This window comes from Phocoena phocoena, chromosome 5, assembly GCF_963924675.1.
Source record: "Phocoena phocoena chromosome 5, mPhoPho1.1, whole genome shotgun sequence".
In the NCBI taxonomy this organism is placed as follows: Eukaryota; Metazoa; Chordata; class Mammalia; order Artiodactyla; family Phocoenidae; genus Phocoena; species Phocoena phocoena.
In genome coordinates this window covers 45821851-45847608 of record NC_089223.1, presented here as the reverse complement: position 1 = coordinate 45847608, position 25758 = coordinate 45821851, and the positions used below count along the sequence as shown (strand labels likewise).

Genomic DNA, 25758 nt, shown 5'->3' with positions numbered 1-25758 from the left:
AGTATGTATGTATTATATAGTATGTACATATATATATAATAACTTCATTTTAGTGTCACCCACTTCTCAGTGTAAGAATTAGATTAGGAAAATTTAGGGGTTATCTTTTTGTTTCGGGGTTTTTTTTGCGTTTTGTTTTTTTGTTTGTTTTGCTTCTTTTCTCTTTTTTTAAGTTCATGCAATAGAGGCTGTGTCTCAGTATTTTAAAGACGTTAGCTTCATACCTTCTTCGTTTCTATTGGACTTTTGCATTTACAAAATAAGTATAGTTATTGACTTTGATAGTTGTTGGTTATTGAGCTCCAGGCCTTCAACTCAGTATGCTTTTATGTTTATTATCTCATTAATCCTCAAAATAATCCTATGTGGTGGAGTATATTATCCATACCAAATCCATGTCTCTCTGCCTCTTTCTGTGTACTATCGTGGTGAGATAGGAGAATGTCAGACTTTCCAATTCTCTCATAAAGTCTCCAGACTATGAAAAGATCACGAGGCGCTTTCCACTGGAAATTTTAGGCGGAGCTAGGAGTAAAATCCGAGCACTCTGACTCCAGGAGTCTATCAATTCCCCTAATTCTTAGCCCATTCTCAAGCTCCACGTGCACTGCAAGTCGATGTGCTGCCTCATGGTTCCCTTGCCAGGTAAGAAGATGCGAGGAATTCACATATATGTTACCACAGGGAAGAATACCCCTCCATTGTCCCTTCTCAGATTCTGTTTTCCCCAGCAGAGAATGTAATCATTTAGCAAGCATTTGTAGAGCGTATGTTTTACGAAAAGGACTGCTTATAGGTTTAAAGGAAACGTAAAGGAAAATAAGGGTCATGCCTTTCTGGGGTTCACAATTGAGCAAAAGAGTATGAACTTACATATAAATAACTAACACGAATAGTGAATGCTTTGGGAGTGGTCATAAATAAGATGTTGTGGGAGGGATAGTAATTCTGAGAGGATCTAAGAGAGCATCTCTTGAAGGAGAAGGGATATGAACCAGGCTGTAAAGGATGAGCAGGATGTTGACAAAGAGTTGGAGGTTGTGTGGGGGAGGCATTGAGTTGGAGGAAACAGCTTGGGACAAAGAAGAGTTAGCCGTTACTGTCTGAGACATCTGTCTGCTGCACTGCTTCTGCAACACACATACGCACAGCATTGTGAGAAAATACTGCTCCCTCCCAGATATTTTCTCTTCAGAAATATTTTCTCCCCAATATAACCCACACACCACACACACACACACACACACACACAGTCTGTAGAGGCAATCCTCCATAAGCCTCCAGTAGCTGTTTTTCACCCCTTAGCATGAAGAACAGAGCTAATTTCCAGTCCTTATCCTACACCTAAGACGCTTTTAAAATCCATATGTGTAACGTGCCATTTCAGCCAGTTTGATGGGCTTCGGAAGCTCACCACGTAGCAGAACAAACATTTTCTCTATTTCTCTCCCGATGTCCTGAAGAAAATAGAAATGCTTAGGTGAAAACTAAATCATCTTCTGATCGATGTCATTATTCTCTCTTGGGGAATTTGTTGGATGGTTATGAATGTTATTTTGCCCTTCCAGATACTTCTCAAGCCTGGTAAACTGGGAAATAGAGCTAAAACATAGGCAGTATAGAGAAATGATCCCAATTAAATCCCAATTATTTGGTATTATTTGATAAACTTTCTAGAAAGGCAGCTAAATACAGAACATTATTTATGTTCTCTTTAATAAAGGGAGTACCATATTTAGAAATTATTTAACGGGAATATGATGCCAGAGGGGGGGAAATGTTTCAATGTGAAATACTTTATCTGCGCTGCTTTGCTCCTACGAATTCTGAAAATAGGTTATCATCCCCTAGATTGCAACTGCGTCAAGACTGTGTTCTTAGGCTTCCTCCTTCATTCCCTGGCTCAGCAGCTGCACCGTGCCTGCCCTGAGACTGGTCCATGGCAAGGTCTGCCTCTCGCATCTTCTTCATACACCCGTTATCTACCTTAGTTGTAGAACTAGTGAAAAACAAAATAAAACTAGTCTCCACATAATTATTGTGGTTAATATTTTAAGATATTATTATTTATTTGAATAAATTCCAGGAACTTTTACCATTAAGCTTTAGTGAAGGTGTTAAATAACAGTTTTTCTCATCCCAGCTTTAGAGGACTCTGAGAAATTAAGCGACCCTGTAGCGACTAAATCATCTGGTTGAGTTAAACCCAAAATATGGAGTCTGTTTCTGGTGCTGCCTCAGTCTGAGGCATCCCGAACAAACGCTGCTTGCTCCTGCCAGGTAGATACTAATAGAGCAGGATTTTGCAAGCTTTGGGCAAGGATTCAGCTCCTTTTCAAAAGTCCATTAGTGAGGATAGTTTTTGCTTCCAAAACAAGGTCAGCATGGAAATCAGTTTCTCTGTTTATAAAACTTGATCATTCTTGGGCCTGAAACGATGACTGTAGAAGGCTGCCACCTTTTGTAGCCTGAGACCTGCTCAGACACTCAGCACCCCCGGGCCTCTCCTTAGCCAGCTGTGGTCGTCTCTGAACAAGCCGCCTCCTGTTCCCTCTCCTTTAATTCCTCTTAATTTTAATAGATTGATTGATGTATTTATTTTTGGCTGCGTTGGCTCTTCGTTGCTGTGCGTGGGCTTTCTCTAGTTGCGGTGAACGGGGGCTACTCTTTGTTGCACTGTGCGGGCTTCTCATTGTGGTGGCTTCTCTTTGTTGCTGAGCACAGGGTCTCCGTGCGTGGGCTTCAGTAGCTGTGGTTCACGGGCTCTAGAGCGCAGGCTCAGTAGTTGTGGCGCACAGTCTTAGTTGCCCCGTGGCATGTGGGATCTTCCCGGACCAGGGCTCAAACCCGTGTCCCCTGCATTGACAGGCGGATTCTTAACCACTGCGCCACCAGGGAAGCCCCAATTCCTCTTAATTTTAAGGGTGTAATTGCAGAACAAATGGATATTAGTGACGGAGCTGAAGGGCACATCAAATTCTTGGCTATTTCCTACTTTTTGTGAGACTTTAGAAAACGTAACTGTTTTAAAGTAGGTAGGCCCTGCAAAGCTGCAGGAAAAAGTCCAAACATTTCTACCTTGGAGATGGAAATTTACACCTGTTCGTTGGCATAGATCTAAAATATAGCAGAGGCTATAAAAAGAAAGCTTTTGGAGAAATAAGATTCCTGGTGGGGTATTTTTTTTTTTTTTTTTTTTTTTTTTTCAAAATGCTGAGTTAGCGTCTTCTCTGGTTCTCACTGTATCTTCAGAGATCTTCATTTCTTATATGTAGCACACTCACCATGGGATGATGTGACACACATTTGATCGCTGAGGAAATCGCTCAGTGCATGGAACCCCACAATGTTGGATGTAGTCTTGATTCTGTAGGATGCAACTTGTATATCATTTTTAGTACCTCTCAACAAGCCTGGGGATAAATACCAGAATCAACTTGCCACAAAATGTAAAGTTACAACTAGCTACGAATAATCAAATGTTTACTATGTGCCAGTCACTGTACTGTGTTTTATAAGCTTAAAATTAATCCTACATCTATGCAAAGGAGGCGATACCGTTGTTACCGCCATATTACGGATGAGGGAACTGAGGCACAGAAAGGCTGAGAAATTTGCCCAGCATAGTGGGAGCAAGGTCTTGACCCCATACTGTCTGACTCCAGAGGTTTTAAGTCACTATACCACGCTGCCTCCCGTTATCAAAAAAGACTGGGCGACTGGAGGGAGGTGAGAGTTAAACATCTTATATCTGAAAACTCCAGCCAGTGAATTGATTTCATTTTAACATTTATCAATTACTGTTATACATTTAAATAACATTAAAAATTTTTTTAACTGAATTTCTAATTCATTTTAGCAGATCCTTGAAGCAGATATTACAAAGTAGATGAATATTGTCTTCATATTTCATTGGTCGTAGGGATACTAGGATACTTAATTCAGAATCCAAAGGAAGAGTGAGAATCGGAATTGGATGGGATTCGGGTTTACAGGTCTCCCTGTGCTGTGCCTAATGCAGAATAAGAACTGGTGTACTTGTAAGTCAGTCAGAAGAAGTTAGAGGCGACTAACAAAAACAGACACTTAAGTTCCTGTTGGCATAACTCTATGCCTGGTATTTCTCCCATTGCCACTGCTTTTTCCTAAATTGTCGTAATAGTTTATACTTCTTACCGGTTCATAGAAAATCAGGTCTTCTTTGAAAGTGCATACGTGCCCAGTCTAAGCAAATAAATGCAACAGGAATGTATCCTCCTTGGGCTTTCTGCTAGGTCGGGAAGGCATTTTCCTTCTGTGCAAACGGTATTTCCATTGACAGGAGATGTAGAGTTCTCTCAGTGGCCTATTGCTGGGTCTGAGTTCTTTTATTTTATATACACCCACAGAAACATCAAGCTCATACTGTAATTCAAAGGAAATAATAGAGTAGAAATATATATTTGAACGTTAACTAGGTTAGGAGCTTTAAGGGGACCTAGATAGGCTTTTCCAGTTAATTATTGGCGAAGGTGAACATTCATGTCAACAGAGGGGGTGGAGTGGGGAAAGACTTTTTTTTTTTAACTTTTTATTTTATATCGGAGTATAGTTGATCAACAGTGTTGTGTTAATTTCAGGTGTACAGCAAAGTGATTCAGTTATACATGTATCTGTTCTTTTTCAAGTTCTTTTCCCATTCAGGTTATTACCGAATATGGAGCAGAGTTCCCTGTGCTATATATACAGTAGGTCCTTGTTGGTTATAAAGGGACCATAGGGTTTTGCAGAGAGTAGGAATTCCCATTCCCTCTAGTGATATTTGAGCAAATCAGGGACACATGGAATTCCTTTTTCTCAAAGCACTGACATCTGATTGTATCCAGCTCGGCCACCATTCAACTTAAGATTCCAAAAATCGACCTTAGGCTTTGAGGAAATCATGGTTTGAATCCTAGCTGCTTACTTAATTGTGGGTAAGATACTTATCCTCTCTGAGCTGCAATTACCTCCCCTCTCCCCATTGTTATAGATTAAATTACAGAAGAAATGTCAGGTGCCTAACACAGCTCCAGGCACATCATTTGAGGATTTTAAGGAGCTTGGCTGAGTGTCCAGCACACAGTAAATGCCGAGTAGGGGGAAGCTGCAGTTGCTAATAATATTCAGGGTTGTTTCTCCTTTGGACCTTCTCCCACCCACCTTTGGCTCTTTTCATTGCTTCTTGGTACCTCTCCCAATGATTGGGGGGGAAAAAAAGAAAGAGAGAGAGAGAGTGGGGTGGGGTGGTGAAAAGCAGTCGGCCCTTTGGACAGAATAAATGGTGAAATAAATTGTTGAAATTAAGTTCAGTGATTCCATGTGGATTTAATTTTCCTGTTTTCTCCCTGTCTCCTATTATCATAAATAATTGAGAGTTTTATCAACCTGTACATATGAACTGATTTTACGCTAACAAAAACTGACCTACAACCCTTTCAGGAAACTAATATATACCCTTGTTTAAAACAAAAACAAATAATGACTACCCTTGAAGTGTCCCCAGAGTCACTGACGTTACATGTGGGTGGGATGTTTTTCCCAGAGAGAACGTATTTCAACCTGATTACAAGCCAGATTCATATCTAATTCTTGAGATTTTGCTGAATTCAGTAAACTCTCCTCTTCCTGTCATCTCCCATATTTCCCTATTGCTGTTTTGAAAGCTTGGCCCTTTGATTTAATTTCATCATTATATTTCAAGTATAGGAGTTGTCTGAAGTCCGGAGAGAATTGTTATTGTTGAGAAAATGTCTTTGTTAGGAGAGGCACCCGGTGAGGTAGACTGAGGTTCTGCCACTTGTGACCTTGGGGAAGTTAACCTCTTGGGGCCTGTGTCCTCATCAGTGCAGTGGGATTAACAGTACTTCCTGGGCTTTGCGGATGAAATGGGTTAGTATGTAAGAGTACCACCACAATGCCTGATAATAAATAGTGGACCTCCAATAAATGTCCCTTCTCCTTTATGCCTCCACCCCCTTGGTAAATTTAAATACCCGTCTGTTGGTAATAACGCTGTGCCTCTTGTGTTTTAAGGATGTGCTTTTGGGGGAAAACAATGGCTTTGGTCTTGTGAAGGATCCATGTTATTTGGCTGGCCCAGCATCCGGGTATGTATCTGTATTTATGATGCCCTCTACCTTATGAATGCTGCTGGAGTTAAATGCTTCTGTTCCTCTCTACCAGAAATCGAGTGTGATATTATGATGTTTCATAGTGTCATGTGCCACCTCTTCAGTTTGTCTAGGCCATGGGGAGCTTTCTTTTTTATTTATAGATGACTTTCTCTAAGAATGATACTATTCAAAATAGGTTTTGAATGTGTGCTATTGAAGCAATGGTTGACTTCCAGTAAGTCTGGCATCAGAATAGTTGATGGATATGCTCTTCTCAAGGATATCCTCTGGCTCTCACACGTGGGGCCTCTCTTAAACGTGGCTGATCTCTTCTGGCTCTGACCCAGAGGATCAGGTCTGCTGAATAAAGCACTAGGGGAAGAATGAGCGTCACGAACAGCCTTCGCAGAACAAGACAAACTTGCAGGAATCACCTGAAGTAAAAAATAAAGCTCTAAAGTCATTATTTTAGGCACTTAGAAAATAGCAGGAAATTCATGTTTTAAAAGTTGCCATCAAAATCATTTCTCCTGGGTAGAAAAAGTATAATGGACAATTTTTCGGAATTAGAATCTTTAAACTATTCACTTGGAGCTTAAGAAGTAGAAATTTCCAAAGAGAGTTTCCTCTGAACCACATGCCTGTGTGTAGTTTTAATGCAGCATTATAGGACTAGCTACTGTCATCTGTTATTACTAACGTTAATACATTTAAACCCTCCCTGCTACCGTCCATGTTTTTTTCAAGCCAGTTCCTTAATTTTTACTGTTTCATTCAATCATTGTTTCTCTCTTTTTCTGGCATTCACCTTCTCGATAGCTCAACCCAATACTGCCAGCATGGTCAGGAAGTGGGTGTTAGGGTACCTCCTTCACTGCCAAGAGCAGCCTTCTGTAGTGGGTCTTGCTCCTGGAGCTGTGCCTAATGTGAAGCGGTCAAGGTGAGGCTGAGGACTTTAGTTTGGCTGCATTAATTCAAAGCTAGAGACAAGGGAAGACTAACAGTGAACTAGAGCTCTGCCAAAGGAGAGCTGGTCTGGGGCTTCCCTGGTGGCGCAGTGGTTGAGAGTCCGCCTGCCGATGCAGGGGACACGGGTTCGTGCCCTGGTCCGGGAAGATCCCACATGTTGGGGAGTGGCTGGGCCCGTGAGCCATGGCCGCTGACCCTGCGTGTCCGGAGCCTGTGCTCCGTGGCGGGAGAGGCCGCGGCGGTGAGAGGTCCGCGTACCGCAAAAAAACAAAAAAAAAGAGTGACGTGAACTTAGAAATTTATATAATGGAGTCCACTTGTAGGGGTCGGGAGGAAATAAGAGCACAAACAAATGGTGGTATAAGAACGCATGGCAGGGCTTCCCTGGCGGCGCAGTGGTTGAGAGTCCGCCTGCCGATGCAGGGGACACAGGTTCGTGCCCCGGTCCGGGAAGATACCACATGCTGCGGAGCGGCTGGGCCCGTGAGCCATGGCCGCTGAGCCTGCGCGTCTGGAGCCTGTGCTCCGCAACGGGAGAGGCCACAACAGCGAGAGGCCCGCGTACCACAAAAAAAAAAAAAAGAGAGAGAGAGCTGGTCTGAAGTCTAAGGTGAAACTAAATTCAACCACAAAAAATAAAATTGCTGGATTCCAAAAAGGACTTGAACAGACATTTCTCCAAATGGCCAACAGGCCCATGAAAAGATACTGCACATCACTAATCATCAGAGAAACGCAAGTCAAAACCACACTCATTAGAATGGCTACGATCGAGAAAACATAAAAGAACAAGTGTTGGTGAGGATGCGGAGAAATTGGAACCCCTGTGCACTGTTGGTAGGGTTACAAAATGGTATAACTGCTACGGAAACAGTATAGAGGTTCCTCAAGAAATTAAAAATCTACCATATGACCCAGCAATCCCACTTCTGAGTATAAATCCAAAGAATTGAAAGCAGTGTCTTGAAGAGAGATTTTCGTACCCATGTTCGAGGCAGCACTATTCACAATAGCAAAGAGGTGGAAGCAACCCGAATGTCCACAGATGGATGAGTGGATAAACAAAATGTGGTATATGCGTACAGTGGAATATTATTCAGCCTTTAAAAGGAAGGAAATGCTGTCACATGCTACAGCCTGAATGTACCTCGAGGACATTATGCTAAGTGAAATAAGCCAGTCATAAATACCTTATGATTCCCCTTGTATGGTATCTAAAGTAGTCGAATTTATAGAGAAGTAGAATGGTGGTTACAAGGGCCAGGGGAGTGGCAAAAGAAGAGTTGTTGCTTAATAGGTATATAGTTTCAGATTTGCAAGATGAAAATGTTCTGGAGATCTGTTTTGCAACAGTATTGGTGTATTTAACACTACTGAACTGAACATTTTAAAATTTAACATTAAAATGAATTTAAAGTAGTTAATTTTATGTTATGTGGGGTTTTTTTAAACCACATTAAAAAATGCTATGAAGGAAAAACACGAGACTAATCAAACTTGATTCCTGGATACATGTCAATAGATGCTTGTCTCTCACACTCTATTATAAAAGAGACTGAAATAAAATCTTTATGATACTAGTCTTTATTCTTGGAAAACAATTACCAGGAAGAAGTATTCTCAACCAAACTAAGCATTTAACTCAACTATTACCTTCAAAAATATAGTTTTTTACAGTATGGTTCCTGTAAACTAGGAAGATTAAACATAAACTAAAAATGTTATATCAAAGTTTATTTGGGCTACATCTTTAAAAGATAAATATTATTTTATTGTGTGTTTTAGTGATGTCTCCCCCTTTTTTTTTTTTTCTTTTTTTTTTTTTTTTTTTGCGGTACGCGGGCCCCTCACTGTTGTGGCCTCTCCAGTTGCGGAGCACAGGCTCCGGACGCGCAGGCTCAGCGGCCATGGCTCACGGGCCCAGCCGCTCCGCGGCACATGGGATCTTCCCGGACCGGGGCACGAACCCGTGTCCCCTGCATCGGCAGGCGTACTCTCAACCACTGTGCCACCAGGGAAGCCCCTATCCTCACATTAACTCTTGCATGGCAGGCAGGCAGTGCTAGAGACGTGTTTTCTTTGTTTTTGTTCTCCTTTTTTTTCCTTTCAAACACGTTAACAAACGTATTGGAAATTGTTGGGTTTTTCCTTAAGAGACTAGAGGACAGCTGTTTAAACGGCCATGCACCCTATTTGCTCGTTATGGTCAGTCTCTTTCTCCAGAGGTAACTGCTTATTAGCTCCTTAGGTGAGACTCTCCCTTTCCTTCTTACTTTCCGTTTTAAGAAATGAAAACACTGGGAGACTAAGAGAAAGTTGTAAATAAACCCTTCAGATTCTGCAGCCCACGCAAATACTTTCCAAACAGACCTCCCCCGTGGGGCTCACACCTGTGGAGAATGAGGCAGCATTCTTTTCCCCAGAGTCAGGAGCTGGTTCCCAAACTAGTCCTAAAAGGAGCAGAAGAAACATACCTGCTCCTGCCTTTTATATCCTGAAGCCTGTCCTCAAAAGCTGCCTTGCATGGGGGGAGGTAGATGGGGTGATGAGAGGGTTAATAAAAAGAAATGCCTTGTGACCCCAGGCTTGCCGTGTGACATTTTCCTGCAGGAGTTTATGCCTACTTGGCATCTCATTTAAACTTGGTTCTTTGTATGAGCAGCCAAGGGAAGACAGTGTGCAGCTCCTCCGGGCTTCCTTCTCCCCATCAAATGCTTTTCCCGTCCATGAAATGCACCTTGGGCTCAGTGTTTGCCCCTTTTCTTCAGAGCTAACCTATGTGTCTGTATCCCACTCCAGGCCATTCAGCTGTTCCAGCCGTGAAGAGATGTTGTTGCTCCAACACCATCCCAGCCCTCGTTGCGGGGTTTCGGGCTGCAAAGCAGGTGGTGGTGCCTCCATTCCCGGCAGGGGTCTGGGACCGCTGGACCCTCCAAGGCAGGCCAGCAGAACGCCTTGCCCCCGGCCCCTGCCCTCAGGAGCGCAAGGGCATCTCCCGGACACCAGGGCTGCACCGCCGAGCTCAGCCCTGCCTGCCTCTGGCCCCTCGAGCTACTGCTCACAGGCCGCCGCCGCCGCCCAGCCCTGCACCCCAGCCGGGACCCCCAAAAATGGCGGCCACTGGCCGGCCCAGCCTCCCAGCCCCGAGCGCAGGAAGGAGGAGGGAGCAGGGACGCGGCCCTCCCCGCCCTGGGTGAAGAGGGCCCACGCGGTCCGAGAGGACAGCCCCCCGGAGGACGGCACATCGCCTGGGTGCGCGAGCCCCAAGCACTACCCCAAGCCGCAGGCCCTCCCCAGCCCGAGCAGCACTTCAGACCCGGACACGCCCCTCGGGGCCCCGGGCACTCTGGGCAGGGTCTCCCTCCGGATCTCTGGGTCGGCCCCGTTGGCCTCCCTGCCGCCTCTGGAGGACAACGACGACCAGGTGTTTGACAGGGACCTACGCTCCACCGCCTCTTCCGGCCCCGCCTGCGAAGCGCCGCCCCCGCCCAGCTGGGAAGCCCCGGCCCAGAACCTGGACCGCTTCCCTCCGCCTCCCCCTGAAGCTGTGTGCGCGGAGCAGTGGGACAGCGAGGACTACCGGGAGCCCCACGCCAGGTGAGAGCAGCCCTCCGCCAAGTTAAGGGTCTCCCGCCCCAGGAAGAGATTTCCACACTCCACGCTTCCCAGAGCCGCCTGTGCTGGCCACTGGAGAGCCCTGTGGAGGTTTTTTAACAGGAGCCCAGCTCACGACACTGGCACAGCTGTTCCATTTGTTGACCTTGGTGGTCGTCATTTTAGTAGTCCTTGGGCGCCAAGGTGAGGTTCATTTCTGTGGATGTGGCAGGTTCAAAGAGTCCAAATAAACAGCATCCCTCTTCCCTGCCCAGAGTTCTGAACCCGTTAAGAAATAAGGCAAAAGAAAAAGGCATTCAGAAGACAAAAAAAAATCACTTTTAGTACTGAGAGAGCTGATCCTGGAGAATATGGCTCCTATCTGAGTATAAGTGGGCCTCCTGATACTGAGCCCCAAATTAAACAGGGATGCCCGCCTAGTCACAGGCTGTGCAAGACACACACACAGCAAGCACACGTGTGAACACGCAAGAGCAAGCCTGGAGGTAACCTTACTCTCTAAAGAAAGAGGCTGGACTAGGAATGGGCTATGGTCAGCTTCTCTTTGCAGAGTCACTCTCTCTGTCCATAGGAAGGAATAAAAAGTAAGGCTGAAGGTCATTAACGTTTAGGGAAGACCTCTGCTTGGAAGCCAGGAGAATGAGGAAGAGGCATTTCCCAACACATACTCCCTAGGACAGCACTAAAATACATTGTCTGATAGCACCCTTGTCGTAACTTCCCCTAAACACCACCTGTTCCCTTTCACTACCCTCTGTTCACTTTGATAAGAATCCGAGAACAACATTCACCAAAACTGAATTCCTGCTACATTTGTCCCCCTTAAAAAGTCACACAACCTCCCTGTGACCAGCTAGTGGACTTAGTTGAAGGCCCTTTTGAACCCTGCCGTTTGTAGGGAATAACAACCCCAGAAACTCCTGATGTGTGTGGGAAGCTGCAGCCCTCGTGTGCAAACGTCTCCCTGCCTTCCTTCACCCTCCTGCTGACTCTTCTCTTAACCACTCTCTTTTAATACCCCTAGCAGCTCCGGCAAACTTGCCAAGGTGACAGTTGCCAAGGAAAGGCCCAGCCCTGGTGCAGCCCATTTGGTTGACAGTCAGATACTGGCTTCCAGATCCCAAACTTCCATCAAGAGTTCAGAGGCCAATGAGACCAACCCACCCTCCACCACCGGTGCTCCGCCCCAGCCTGCCGGGTCTCTTAGCAAGCAGCCAAGCCCAGGGCAGCCACCTTCCATCCAGACCCAAAGCCTCAGCCACGACCCAGTCAGTGGGACTCAAAGTTTAGAAGAGAATGTCAGTTCTGGCCCTCAGAAGACCTCAGAAGACATGAGAACAGAGACTCTGGCCAAGGAAATTGTCCACCAAGACAAATCTCTGGCAGACATTTTGGATCCAGACTCCAGAATGAAGACAACTATGGACCTGATGGAAGGTTTGTTTCCACGAGATGCTAATCTGCTGAAGGAAAACAGCATAAAGAGGAAGGCCATGCAGAGAACTGTCAGCTTCCCAGGATGTGAAGCTAAGAGGTAAGTCCCTGGTCATGACCCAAAGAGACTTAAAATTGAACTCCTTCCATGGGGGTGATGATAAGTCTAGAACTGCTCATCTGAGGTTTTCCCGCTTCCAAAGATCCTGACCCCAGACTGACATTCCATCTCAGCCTTAGGGGAATGGCTCTGACCTACCTTGAGTTGTTTGCCCAGCAACAAGTAGTAATAGTAATAGTAATTAGTTTATAACCTATCGTTCACGTTCTCTGCGTCAAGCATCATATTCTTTATGTAAGCATTATCTCATTTAATGTTCGTGAGAACCTTCTGAGATAGCTACCGATTTTATCTCCATTTTACAAATGAGGAAACTGAAGCAGAGAGGAATGAGAACCACGCCCAGCTGAAGTCATAGAACATGTGAGTGATGGTGTCTGCGCGCTCTCAGTGCTTATACAGTGCCCCTAAAAACTCAGCACACGTGCAGCTGCCCGTTCTGCCAGAGTTGCCCTTACAGAGCCCCACATGGGTTAGTGCTGAGGGAGGGGCAGGTGGAAGTGGTGAGCACACAGGGGCCTCCCCTCGGCCGAGGTGAACATGGTCTTGTAAAAAGCGTGACAGCCTAGAGAAACAGATTGACTTACTCCGCTGACATTCACCTTTGAAGAGGTAGGGTGGGCGTCTGCTCACATCCTGAACATCAGGAAGGGGCTGAACAGGAGTGCGCCCATGGTCTTGTTCAGCCGTGGGCCTGCACCCGAAGCTCCCTGAGCAGCGCGTTCCCCGTCCTGTAACGTGCATCCCAGCGCCTGCCCACAGCTGGTGAGAGGAACGTGAGCAGTCTGTATTTTTCCTCCTTTTGATTTCTCCCGGGTTATTGCAGTATTTTCTTGCATGTTTGATTTCCTTAAGGGACTACCGTGGGAGAGATTTAGAATGGTTTTTATTTTCTTTTAAATTTTCAATGAAAACTATATGGATCAACAGTCCGGAGCTCCAGTTAGTGGCTTCCAGACTACATAAAAGCGGAGAGCATTCCATCTGAATTTGGGCTTGCATTTTAGAAATTTCCAACTGATTCTCGCTAAATTACTAACAGGAACACAGGGGAGGGGAGAAAGGAAAGAACTGCGTGGTACTTACAGGCTATCTGATAGGTTATCGGAGGCTCTCCTGATACAAGCCCTCAGCAGTCACCTTGTCCAGCCCCTGCTTTTTCAGATGTGGCAAACAGAGACTAATTGAGGAGAAGTGACTTATCCAGGGTCATGTGTTTAGCAAACACTTCTTAAGCACCTACAATGTGCAAGGCAATCCACTGGGTATGCGAGGGACCCACAGATGAGTTTCTGTGGATGTGCCAGTCGGTTCACCACGGGTGGTTGTCCTCCAGTCAATCGCTATGGGAAGCCCAAAGTAATTTACAAGTACATGCTTAGAAAAGCATTTCCTGGCATTATCCATGAGAACATAGGTTTAGAAGTGAAATGGTCATGTAGCTTTTGCAGCACTGAGAGCTTCCTAAGGAATTGCAAAAGGATGGCATCGCCATCTTCTGGTAAAAATGAGCATTGTCCTTGTTGTACAGGAGACTGCGCCAATAGCCACTGTGAGGTTTAATCAGATAGATGTCCAAGAAGCCTATTTGTGAGGCAGTGAATATATGTCGGGGTGGGGGGGGACTATATCAGAAGACCTTTTCCCCATCTTTTCAATTAACTGGATTAATATGACTGTATTGTGTAGAGGAATAACCCCAGCAAGCGGGAAACTAGTAAAAACACCTTTTTGGTGGCTCTTTATTCCATAGTAAAATGATGGTCTAGATGTTAAACAATGTCACAAGACTACCTCTCCTAGAGAACCTAATTATGTCCATAGAGTCATTTATTCAGTGAGTAGGGCTTTACCTATAGAGTATGAAAGGCAGCTTGACTATAGTAAAACAAAGAGCATAGTTATTCAGGTTCCCAACTTCTAGTTTGTTCTCCAGCCTTGAAATCCCCCCTGCCGTGTAATCAGTGAGTAGATTTTACCTCTTGTATCCGTTCACTGTTGACCAGCAAGCTCCAAGTTCCAGGCTTACACAGAGCCTCAGGCTTACATGAAAAGGAGAACTGGTAGGTGTGCAAGCAACAATTATAGTAGACGTCAGAAACATTATGGGTAACATGGAAGAGTAGGAAGTAATTAACCTAAAACCTGAGACTTGGGCAGCACCTTGAAAAGGCTTTCACAGTGACTAAGTCGATGCTCCCTGTTGTCTTTCTGTGAAACAGGGAGTCAGTATCATTCTGTCTATCACAAAAGGAGAAACATGCAGAGAGGTTAAACGTCCATAGTCCTGACTCCCACTCCCCTTCCCAATATTGCCCTTGGTGGTTTTCCATCCCTAGTATGCTGGCTTCAAGAGCCCCACACGTTAGTAGGCAGTCACTAGTAAATACCTATTAGTCCATCCTCACTTCTGGGAGGATACTGAATATAATTTTTTTACACATTTCCGAATGGACAAACGTATGGTGAAATTAAGCTGCGTGTGGCTGTACTTTTTGTTCTTTCTGACCCAGGAGTGAAGACAAGGAAGCAGCGGGCATGTTGGTCAACTGTCCTGTCTACTACAGCGTGTCTGCTCCCAAGGCCGAGCTTCTGAACAAAATCAAAGCTATGCCAGAGGAGGTGAATGAGGAAGAGGAGCCGGCAGACATCAACGAAAAGAAGGTAAGGAAAGAAATGGGGGGCTTCCCTGGTGGCGCAGTGGTTGGGAGTCCGCCTGCCGATGCAGGGGACGCGGGTTCGTGCCCCGGTCCGGGAGGATCCCACGTGCCGCGGAGCAGCTGGGCCCGTGAGCCATGGCCGCTGAGCCTGCGCGTCGGGAGCCTGTGCTCCGCAACGGGAGAGGCCGCAACAGTGAGAGGTCCGCGTACTGCAAAAAAAAAAAAAAGAAATGGGGGCCTTTGTTCTACTCCCCCCAGAAAGATAGTCGAGGTCCTAGCAGGGTTATTGGCCCCTTACAGCAGGAGGGGAAAAGGCCTGTCACATCACCAACCTCGCCAGACCATCACGAGATTCTCGACTTGCAGGGCACTTGGAGCAATTGCCTCACAGCTCTCCTGTTATTTTTGTTTTTACAAATGACAAAAGTGAAGGTTAGAGGGCTTAAGGTATTTCCTACAAGTCACATAGCTGCTTCCTGGTCTAACAAAGAGACCCCAACACCGTTCTAAGCAGCTGACCAGCCAATGTCAGTGGTCTGCATAACTTTTATGTTTCATGGTCAAAAGGAAAACTAGAAAACCTAGAAACTCTAAGGAAAGAGAGACCGATTGTCAAAAGACACTTCCAAGAAAAGGAAGTGTTCCTCTTTAGATTTTCCAACTCTCTTTGTCATACCTCAATAAACGGCTTGAAAGCACAGTATTGGAACTTAGTTGTTAGCATTTGCTGCTCCTACAGAAATTTTAAATGTAAAGCATTTTAAGAATGATCATACGCCATGGAGATCTAAGCCTGGCTGTGCCCAAAGGGGAGAAAGTTCTTGCCCGGCTGCTTTCCCTACAGCCCCAGATGGGTTGCCTGCCACTGTGCTCACAGCTCTTCATACAACTCAGGCCTGCATGCTGAAAAGGAAAGGACTCTGTTAAAGCTTGCCTGATGCTGAGCTGGGAATGTAAGGGCTTCTCAGTGGTGCCAATTCCAGGAGAAACTTTCTTACGTGATTCTGTTTTGTTTGTTCTATAATATGTGTCCTAAGCTCTCTTGTTTATGTGTTGGAATGAGACCACAGGATATAGACTGTGGGAGCAGGGAGCAATGGGGCAGGAGGATTGAAGGATTTTAGAAGCACCTCCGTCAGTGGTATTCTTCTCCCTTCTACAGTCCCAGCCTCGTTGGGCTCACGGTGCATGGCTGACATGCTGATACAATGCAGCTGCTGTTCGTAACGCATGCTCTCCCAGCCCAATTTCCCCATGTACACGCCTGCTTCATAGCACGCCTCCTGTCTCCCACTTAATGGGATTGGGGGGGAAAACCACATTGCTATAGTCTGTCTACATTTATCCCAAAGAGGGAGCTATAATAAACACCATTGTAAGTACTAAGTTGCCAGGACATCTTTTTTTTTTTTTTTGCGGTACACGGGCCTCTCACTGCTGTGGCCTCTCCCGTTGCGGAGCACAGGCTCCGGACGCGCAGGCTCAGTGGCCATGGCTCACGGGCCCAGCCGCTCCGCGGCATGTGGGCTCTTCCCGGACCGGGGCACGAACCCGTGTCCCCTGCGTCGGCAGGCAGACCCTCAACCACTGCGCCACCAGGGAAGCCCTGCCAGGGCATCTTTAACTGAACATTTTACAGTTTTTTGTTGTTTTGTTTTTTTGCACGTAGACATACCCTGCTCTACAGTAGCAGTGTGGCAAACTACTTGTTGCTTTTTCCTCCCCATCTTAATTTTACTTTTTAACTGCTTTTTCATCACTTTATTATCACCCTCTCACTCTGAGGATTATGTGGCAAGAAGTATTTTTAGCCTGAGAACACGAAGGAATAAGAGGATTAGTCCTCACAGGAAATGACAGTAGGTACCATTTGTCAAGCATTTCTTAATCCCGGATGTGGGCTATGGTTTTTTTTACTTAGTGCCTTATTAGCTTCTTTACACAAAACTGCTCTGATGCCAATATTGTCACATTTTACGCTGAAGTAATCAGAGTGAGCCAGGACAAGAAGAGAAGGAGGGGACACTCAAGACAAAGGGAACAGCGTGGGAGAAGAGGTAGTTGTGTGAAAAAACATGGAGAGCGCATACGTATTGAAGAAAGATACTGCCAGGAGGTCTGTTATTTGGGAATGCATTATAAAATAAAGTCTCATGATTAAATTAGAAATTACCAAATTTAGAGAATAACAAAGAAAGGCCATGAATGGCAGGAGACAAGGCTGGGGGGATCCACGGGGGCAGGTCATGGAGGTCACGTGGGGCTTTGTCTGAAATGCCAAAGAGTTTGGATTTTACCGTGTGGTAGTGGAGAACCCTATGAGATTTTTTTGTTTTAAGCAACTACAGGTTTATTAACGTGTAATAGAATTTGTGTGTCACTTGCATTTACATATCTGATCTGGAAAGAGAGAAAATATGCAGGCTTTAATTGATGTTGTTGAAGGCATCTATTAATATATTCAGTGTGAAGTTGAAAATGCAGTTCTCTTCCCAGTATATAACAAGGTTTATGTTCCCTAAGGATGGTTTTAAAACGTGATGCTTGGACAAGATGGTTCTAAGGCAGAGTGTAGCCTTCTACCAACTTCTGCAAAGTAATAATTTGTTGCCTAAGGTTTAAAGTTAGTAAACCTAAGATGTATTTCTACGCGTGAAACTAAGAGTGCATGGAAACTAGAATCCTGATTTATTAATATTTTGAAACTAGCATTTCCAATCAGTTCTACTTTAATATACTTTTTATTTATATATCCTAGATGATGAATTGTAATATTCCAAGTAAATATAAGTATTACTTAAAATATAAAACAATCACTCTCTGAACTTCTGACATACATAAAAATCTAAAGACAGTTTAATACTTAGGGCTTTCAATTCTTTGGCTAAACCTGCCATATCTATTGGCAAAAATCTGCCTCACCAGATCTCATGATTCTCTGTTCTGAAGGCCAAAAGGCTTTGGCTTAGAGACTTAGTGGAATATTTCAAAAGGCAAAAAAATCTGTTATTCCTCAGAACTGGCTTTCCCCACAAGATCGTTAGTGACCCACATGGTTCTCAGCTGCCTGTTTCCGTCGCTTTTGCTTTATTCTTAAAGTTTTCCTCTGGTCTGTCTGCTTTTCAGCCTGAAGAACTTCCTTTAGCATTTCTTTTTTGAAGCATTTGTCTGCTGGTGACAGATTCTTTTAGTTTTCCTTCATCTAAGAATGTCTGTATTCTGTTGTCATTTCTAAAGCATTTTTACTAGATATGGAATTCTGGGTTGACTATTCTTTTTCTTTTAGCACTTCAAAAATGTCCCATTTCTTCTTGCTTTCATGGTTTCTGATGAGAAACGCACAGCCGTTGAATACTTGTTCCTCCTATATGCAATGTGTTGCTTTCCTCTGGCTGCTTTCAAATTTTTTATCTTTGATTTTCAACAGTTTGGTTATGATATGTATGGGCCTAACTTTCTTTGATTTATCCTGTTGGGGTTTACTAAGCTTCTTGATTCTGTAAACTTATGTCTTTCTTTCACTAAATTCAGGATGTTTTTAGCCAGTATGTCTTCAAATACTTTTTTACGTGCTAATCTCTTTCCCTCCTTTTGGGACTCCAGTGACACAAATGTTAGACCTTTTGATATTGTCCTGCAGATCTCTGAAACTTTGCTCATTTTTTTTTTTTAGGGCTTTTTTATTTTTGATTATTTATTTATTTTGGCTGCTTTGGGTCTTTGTTGTTGCACGCGGGCTTTCTCTAGTTGCGGCGAGCGGGGGCTATTCTTCATTGCAGTGTGCGGGCTTCTCACTGCAGTGGCTCCTCTTGTTGTGGAGCACGGGCTCTAGGCACGCGGGCTTCAGTAGTTGTGGCTCGCAGGCCCTAGAGTGCGCAGTCTTCAGTAGCTGTGGCATGTGGGCTCTAGGGTGCTCGGGCTCAGTAGTTGTGGCGCACGGGCCTAGTTGCTCTGCAGCAGGTGGGATCTTCCTGGACCAGGGCTCGAACCCGTGCCCCCTGCATTGGCAGGTGGATTCTTAACCACTGTGCCACCAGGGAAGTCCTGTTATGTTTTTTAATGTTTTCTGTCAGTTCATTCAGATTGGATAATTTCTATTGATCTATCTTCAGTTTCACTGCCTTTCCTGCCTCTATTCTGTCAGTGATTTTTAAAAATTTTTCAGATATTATCGTTTCCAGTTCTAAAATTTCCGTTCACTTTTTTTGTCGTGTCTGTCTGTTCATTTCAAGAGTGTTCACTTCCACCGTGGAGCATAGCTACAAAAGCTATTTTAAAGGCTTTTATCGTCCCGTTTGGGTTATCTCAGGGTTAGCACCTGTTGGTTGTCTTCCCCTGAGAGCTGTTCACATTTTACTGGTTCTTTTCCTGCTGGGTAATATTGTACCTGAACATTTTGGGTGTTATGGTGTAAGTCCTGGGTTCTGTGAAAATCCTCTGAAGAAGGATGATTTTTTGTTTTGTTTTAGCAGGCAGCCTAGTTAGGTTCAGGCTACAAGTTCTGTCCCACCTCTGGCTGTTGGTTCCAGTGTCAATTCAGTTTTCAGAGCCTCTGCCATCTTATATGTGACTGTCCTACACGGCACCTTTCAGGGCTGAGCCTGGGACTTGGGTGAGTTGTTCTGTCACAGTTCAGTTCTCAAAGCCGTTGCCGTGCTGCTTTGGGTCTGTCCCGCACACGTGCAGCTTGAGGGTGAGCCCGGACCTAAGGCAGTTCAGACACCGAATTAGGGGGTCTCCTTTTTCCCTGTCCAGTATTCCACCTGACCCCCCCCCCCCCCCCACTCCCAGCTCCCAGCGGCCCCTTGACCTGGTCCTCTGGCTAGAAATAGGACAAGTTCTTGTGGTGTCACGGCAGCCTGCACGGCCGTGCCATTCTGCATAGCTGGGACTATCCTCAGTAGAGAAGAATACTGCTGATTCCCCTCACACTCTTCGGTCCATGGGGTCGTTGTCCCCGTTCCTCTGGACAGAAAGAAGGGTGTTCTCTTGGGGTGTTAAGTGCCTGTGCCACCACTGCACCATGCACTCTGCAAGGAGAGTCACTTTGCGGGGCAGGGCTGGGAAACGGGGGGGGGGGGGGAGGAGAGAGGGAAGAGGAAGAAACAGGATTCCCCCACCTGCTTTATCTCACAGAAAGCAGCCTTTTAGCTGCCACACCCTCTGTGCCGTTCAGCATTGAGGCTATTTCCAGGGCAGAACCAGGGCATAAAAGGGGAGAAGCAGGAGACGCACCCCTGTTCTGGGTCGTACTTCAGGCGTGGCTCCCCTCCCCGGCGCACTGCCACAGCTAACCTTGCAGAGCCCTCTTCAGGGTCCAGGGGTGTTCGCTGGAGGAGGGAGGGGAGAGAGGCTGGCGTGGACTCCCGCCATCTGGCCACCATCAGTCCCTCTCCCGGGGGTTTACCAGCGGGGAGGGAGATGCGGTGGATTTACATTTAGGGAAGCTGTGCATGCAGCGAGACGGGAGGAAGAGAGGGTAGTTGGGAGGGAGTTACAGCCGCCTGGGCCAGGAAGCAACAAGGCGGGCCTAAGGGAGCTGCGGTAGGAGCAGTGAGAAACAGATGGATTTAGTTTTTTTTTTTTAAAGGAAGCAAAAGGGACAGAATCTGGTAGCAGATTGGACACGGAGCATGGGAGAGAGGAAGGAGGAGGGCTGGCTCCCGAGTTCCTGGCCTCAGTGACTGTGGTAACAGACATAGGAAAAACAAGGGAGGTCATTCAGGGAGGGAGGAGGATGTTTTGTTGCATTTAAAGAAACTTAATAACATTTCTTGTATGTCAGAGATTCCTGTCCCCCAGAACCAAGAGACTGAACAACTTTCTGGTCACAAGCCTTCCCGAGAGGAAATGAGAACCACTCCTGACAGAGAATGTGCTAGAGACTATCTGAAGTGGCAGTGAGGCCCCCGCAACCTTTCTGCTTTGATAGATAGGTCACACAACGTGGGATGCAGGTTTTCCGGTCCTTCCCACAGAAACCTCCCTGTATCACCCCTAGGCATTTTCATCTTATTCTGTCCTTCCTTGTCCCCTGAAGCCCCAGAGTACACATCCGCTCCTGTACAGACAGGCTTCTGGTTCTTCTGCCCCTGTTGATGTCTTTGAAAACCAAAACAGCAGGTGACCCCGCTGTCCTGGGAGTGCACAAGGACCACCACACCTGCACACCTCGTATCAAGGGGGTAGCGGCCAGCACGTGCTGTGAGGAAAGAGACAGCAAGGATCCAAACTAAATCAGCTCCTCATTTCTGAAGAAGATGGCAGAGTAGAAGGGTGAGCTCACCTCCTCTCTCGGAAACACTGCAGTCACAACCAACTGCTGGACAGCCATCCGCGAAGAAGACTGGCACCTACAAAAAAAAGATACTTTACGTTCAGAGACACAGAAGCAGCCACAACAGCACGGTAGGAGGGGAGCTTTCGCGACATAATCAAATCCTATACCCACTGTGGGGGGGACCCACAGACCGGAAAATAATTATATCGCAGAGGTTCTCCCGTAAGAGTGAGAGTCCTGAGCCCCACGTTAGGCTCCCCGGCCTGAGGGCCTGGCATCAGGAGGAGGAACCCCCAGAGCATTTGGCTTTGAAGGCCAGCAGGGCTCATTTGCAGGAGCTCCACAAGGCTGGGGGAAACAGAGACTCCACACTTGGAGGGTGCACGTAAGGTTTCACGTACACTGGGACACAAAACAAAGCAGTAACTCCACAGGAGCCTGGGCTGGATCTACCTACGAGTCTTAGATGGTCTCCTGGGCGGCAGGGGTCAGCTGTGGCTCACTGGGGGCAGCAAGGACACTGGTGGCAGAGTTCCAAGAGAAGAATGATCGGCCTGAGCTCTCCGGGAGGTTGCCATTTTGGCATCAAGACCTGGTGCTACCCAGCAGTCTGCAGCCTCCAGTGCTGGAACACCTCAGGCCAAACAAGCAGCAGGATAGGAACACAGCCCCATCCGCCAGCAGATAGGCTGCCTAAATGTGTACTGAGCTCACAGCCACCTCTAAACACCCCTTGACGTGGCCCCGACCGCCAGGGGAACAAGACCCAGCTCCCCCCACCAGTGGGCAGGCACCAGTCCCTCCCAACAGGAAGCCTGCTCAAGCCCCAGGACCAACCTCATCCACCAGAGGGCAGACGACACCAGAAGCAAGAGGAGTTCTGATCCTGCAGCCAGTGGGAAGGAGACCCCAAATAACAGAAAATTAGACAAAATGAGATGGCAGAGAAATATGTTCCAGACAAGGGAACAAGATAAAAAAAAAAAAAAACCCACAGGAACAACTAAATGAAGTGGAGATAGGCAACCTACCTGAAAAAGAATTTAGAGTAATGATATCAAAGATGATTCAAAATTTCAGAAAAAGAGTGGAGGCACAGATCAAGATGAGACAAGAGATGTTTAACGAAGAGCTAGAAGATTTAAAGAACAAAGAAACAGAGACGAACAATACAATATCTGGAATGAAGAATACACCAAATGGAATCAACAGCAGAGTAATTGAGGCAGAAGAATGAATAAGCGTGCTGAAAAACAGAATGGTGGAAATCACTGCGGCTGAAGAGAATGAAGAAAAAATGAAAAGAAATGAGGACAGCCTCAGAGACGTCTGGGACAACGTTTGCATTATTTGGGTCCCAGAAGGAGAAGCGAGAAAGGGCCTGAGAAAATATTTGAAGAGATTATAGCTGAAAACTTCCCTGACATGAGAAAGGAAACACTCAAGTCCAGGAAGAGCAGAGAGTCCCACAGAAGATAAATGCAAAGAAGAACATGCTCAGACACATATTAATCAAACTGACAAAAAAGACAAAGGAGAAAATACTAAAAGCAACAAATAACATATAGGAGAATCCCCATAACATTATCTGCTGATCTTTCAGCAGAAACTCTACAAGCCAGAAGGGAGTGGCATGATATATTTAAAGTGATGAAAGGGAAGAACCTACAACCCAAAATACTCTACCCAGTAAGGCTCTCATTCAGATTTGATGGAGAAATCAAAAGCTTTACAGACAAGCAAAAGCTAAGAGAATTCAGTACCACCAAACCAGCTTTACAACAAATCCTAAAGGAACTTCTCTAGGCAGTAAAGAAAAGGCCACAACTAGAATCAAGAAAATTATGAATGGGAAAGCTCACGGTATGTAAAGGCAAACATAAAGGTAGGAAATCATCCACACACAAATATGATATCAAAACCACCAATCGTGAGGAGAGTACAAATGCAGGATATCGGAAATGCATTTCAAATTAAAAGACCAGCAACTTAAAACAATCTTGCACATACATAGACTGCTACATCAAAACCTCATGGGAACCACAAACCAAAAACCCACAGTAGATACACACACAGAAAAGAAAAGCAATCCAAACACAACACTAAAGATAGATATCAAATCACAAGAGAACAAAAGAGGAAGGGAAGAAAAAAGATCTTCAAAAACAAATCCAAAACAATTAACAAAATGGCAATAAGAACATATATGTTGATAATTACCTTAAATGTAAATGGATTTGATGCTCCAACCAAAAGACATAGACTGGAACGAAATAATGCCATTTGCAGCAACATGGATGGACCTAGGTTATCATACTAAGTGAAGTACGTCAGACAGAGAGACAAATATCATATGATATCACTCATGTGAAATCTAATTTTTAAAAAATGAGAAAAATGAACTTATTTACAGAACAGAAACAGACTGACAGATATTGAAAACAAACTTATGGTGACCAAAGGGGAAAAGTGGGGGGAAGGGATAAATCAGGAACTTGGGATTAACATATACACAGTACTATATATAAAATAGATAAGCAACAAGGACCTACTGGTATAGCACTGGGAAATCTACTCAATATTCTGTGATAAACTATATGAGAAAAGAATCTAAAAAAGAATGAATATATGTATAACTGAAATACTTTGCCGTATACCTGAAACTAACACACCACTGTAAATCCACTATACTCCAATAAAATTAAAACGAAAAAACAAACAAAAAAAACCCAACAGGGTCTCCAGAGGAAAGACTGAATGGGCTAGACTCTGAACCTGATGGCTGTTCAGCTGTGTCAAATTCTTTGACCCGTCCTTACCCATCAAACCCTGCTCGCTTGGTGGCTGCCCTTCCAGCACTGCTGACCCATAACCTTTAATTAAAGCCAGGACTTGGACATTTCAAGGATATTATGAACCCTGCTTAGATTGAAGGAGCCTAAGAAAATCAGTGCACGGAGTTCAGTGGAAACTCAGAGGAAGAGTTCTCCCCCCTCTTCACCACTCACCCCATGTGAGGACAGACTTACCCTTACTGGTTTAAGCTCATTTGCAAATTTAAAATCATCACATCTATTTCTTAGAATGCCAGCTACTGAGAGCCATAGTGAGGATTTTTAGAATGGAGTTCCAGAAATGACACAATATTAGTTTCAAAAGAAGTCATATTTGTAGGAGTAATGGAAAACACGAAGCTGTTGCCTTTTCTTTCTACTCTCTGGTTTTTATAATTCCTTTTGTAGAAAGTCTACTACTCAAGATGTGAGGTTGAAACGGATCCCAAAACGCTGGAATAAGCAGGCGGCCTTTTCCTGAGGTTGGAGTCATGAGAATGTTGTTGCTTAGTTAACTAGCTCTTGGATTTGGCATAACCCGGTTTTCTATAAGAAAGTACCCTCTTGGTAACATTCAGAGTGGCAAGCCTAGGAAATGCAAGCCACGAGGCTTAAAAACTCCTGGGCTGACTTCACGTAGATGTCAGTCTCTCTCATCATCTATCTGAAAGACAGGAATGGTGACATTTGACTTGTGGAACCCTGTCCAGCAGGGATATTGGGAGATGTAACAGCAAGTACTGTTTATTTTCCCTCCTTCTCTCCATCCCAGTATCCCTGCCATTCTCTTCATAGGAACAGAGAGCACAGTGCAAGATCGTCACCCCCGCTGGGCATTTTCCTGGAGGTATCTAGCAGGTTATTTTGCAGGCAAATACCATAGCTGCCAACCAGAATTGTTGTTTAGAAAATGATGAGTCTTCCAGGGGAGTATAAGGAAAATTAAACAATATTCTCTCCCACCTGCATTTTTCTGAGCTCAGATTCTTCAGTTAAGGAATAATATATACTGTACATTTTTTTTCCACTACTAAAATTGTCTTTTGTATCCACTTTGTCTTAACTGCTTGTAGAAAGCCAAAGATTATAACCCATAATAAGTCGGCGCAGCAGATGGGAATGTTTTAAGCTCCCTTCAGTCTCTGGGATTAGGCGAGTCGAGAAGACAGTAAGATGTCACCATTAAAGCCAGAACTTGAACATTTCAAGGACCTTGGGAACCTTGCTTAGTTGAAGTACCTCTGGTAGTCCAGCTCCAAGGTGGGGGCAGCTCCAAGTTTGTGATTATTGTATTCACTGGTGCACATGCTGAAGAAACAGTACACAAAGCTGTCAGTACCCTTCAGTTTGGTTATTCAAAAATATTTCTTTTTCCCTTTTTTTCTTCCTTCGTTTAAAATGAAGATTTACTCTAATGTAGAAATTGTGACCCTTTGTTTTCTTCCAACTGAATTCACACAGCTTGGGTTTATGTATACATACACACACACACACACACACACACACACACACACACACACACATACATACATATAAATTTTGAGCTGGAACCTTGTTAGTGGTAAAGAAGTAGGTTTTAACCAAAAAAAGATGTTCTTTTTCCATATGGCTACCTCAGGCGAAGAGAAAAATGACTGAAGAGCCATGGAGTCTAATTTCTCTTGCAACAAAGTAAGAGTCGACGCTTCATACAGATGAAGTCAAAGTTGAA

The 25758-nt window shown here is 45.0% G+C and overlaps 1 protein-coding gene across 1 annotated transcript in view; it reads left to right on the top strand.

Annotated features, from left to right (window-relative positions):
• The window catches only part of SHROOM3 (shroom family member 3), a 309586-nt gene that overhangs the window by 278288 nt on the left and 5540 nt on the right, over positions 1 to 25758 (top strand). Inside the window, exons 6-9 of the mRNA XM_065878012.1 lie at positions 6055 to 6128; positions 9903 to 10700; positions 11746 to 12252; positions 14787 to 14937. Coding sequence (XP_065734084.1) covers positions 6055 to 6128; positions 9903 to 10700; positions 11746 to 12252; positions 14787 to 14937 — 1530 coding nt within the window. The remainder of the gene's footprint in view (positions 1 to 6054; positions 6129 to 9902; positions 10701 to 11745; positions 12253 to 14786; positions 14938 to 25758) is intronic.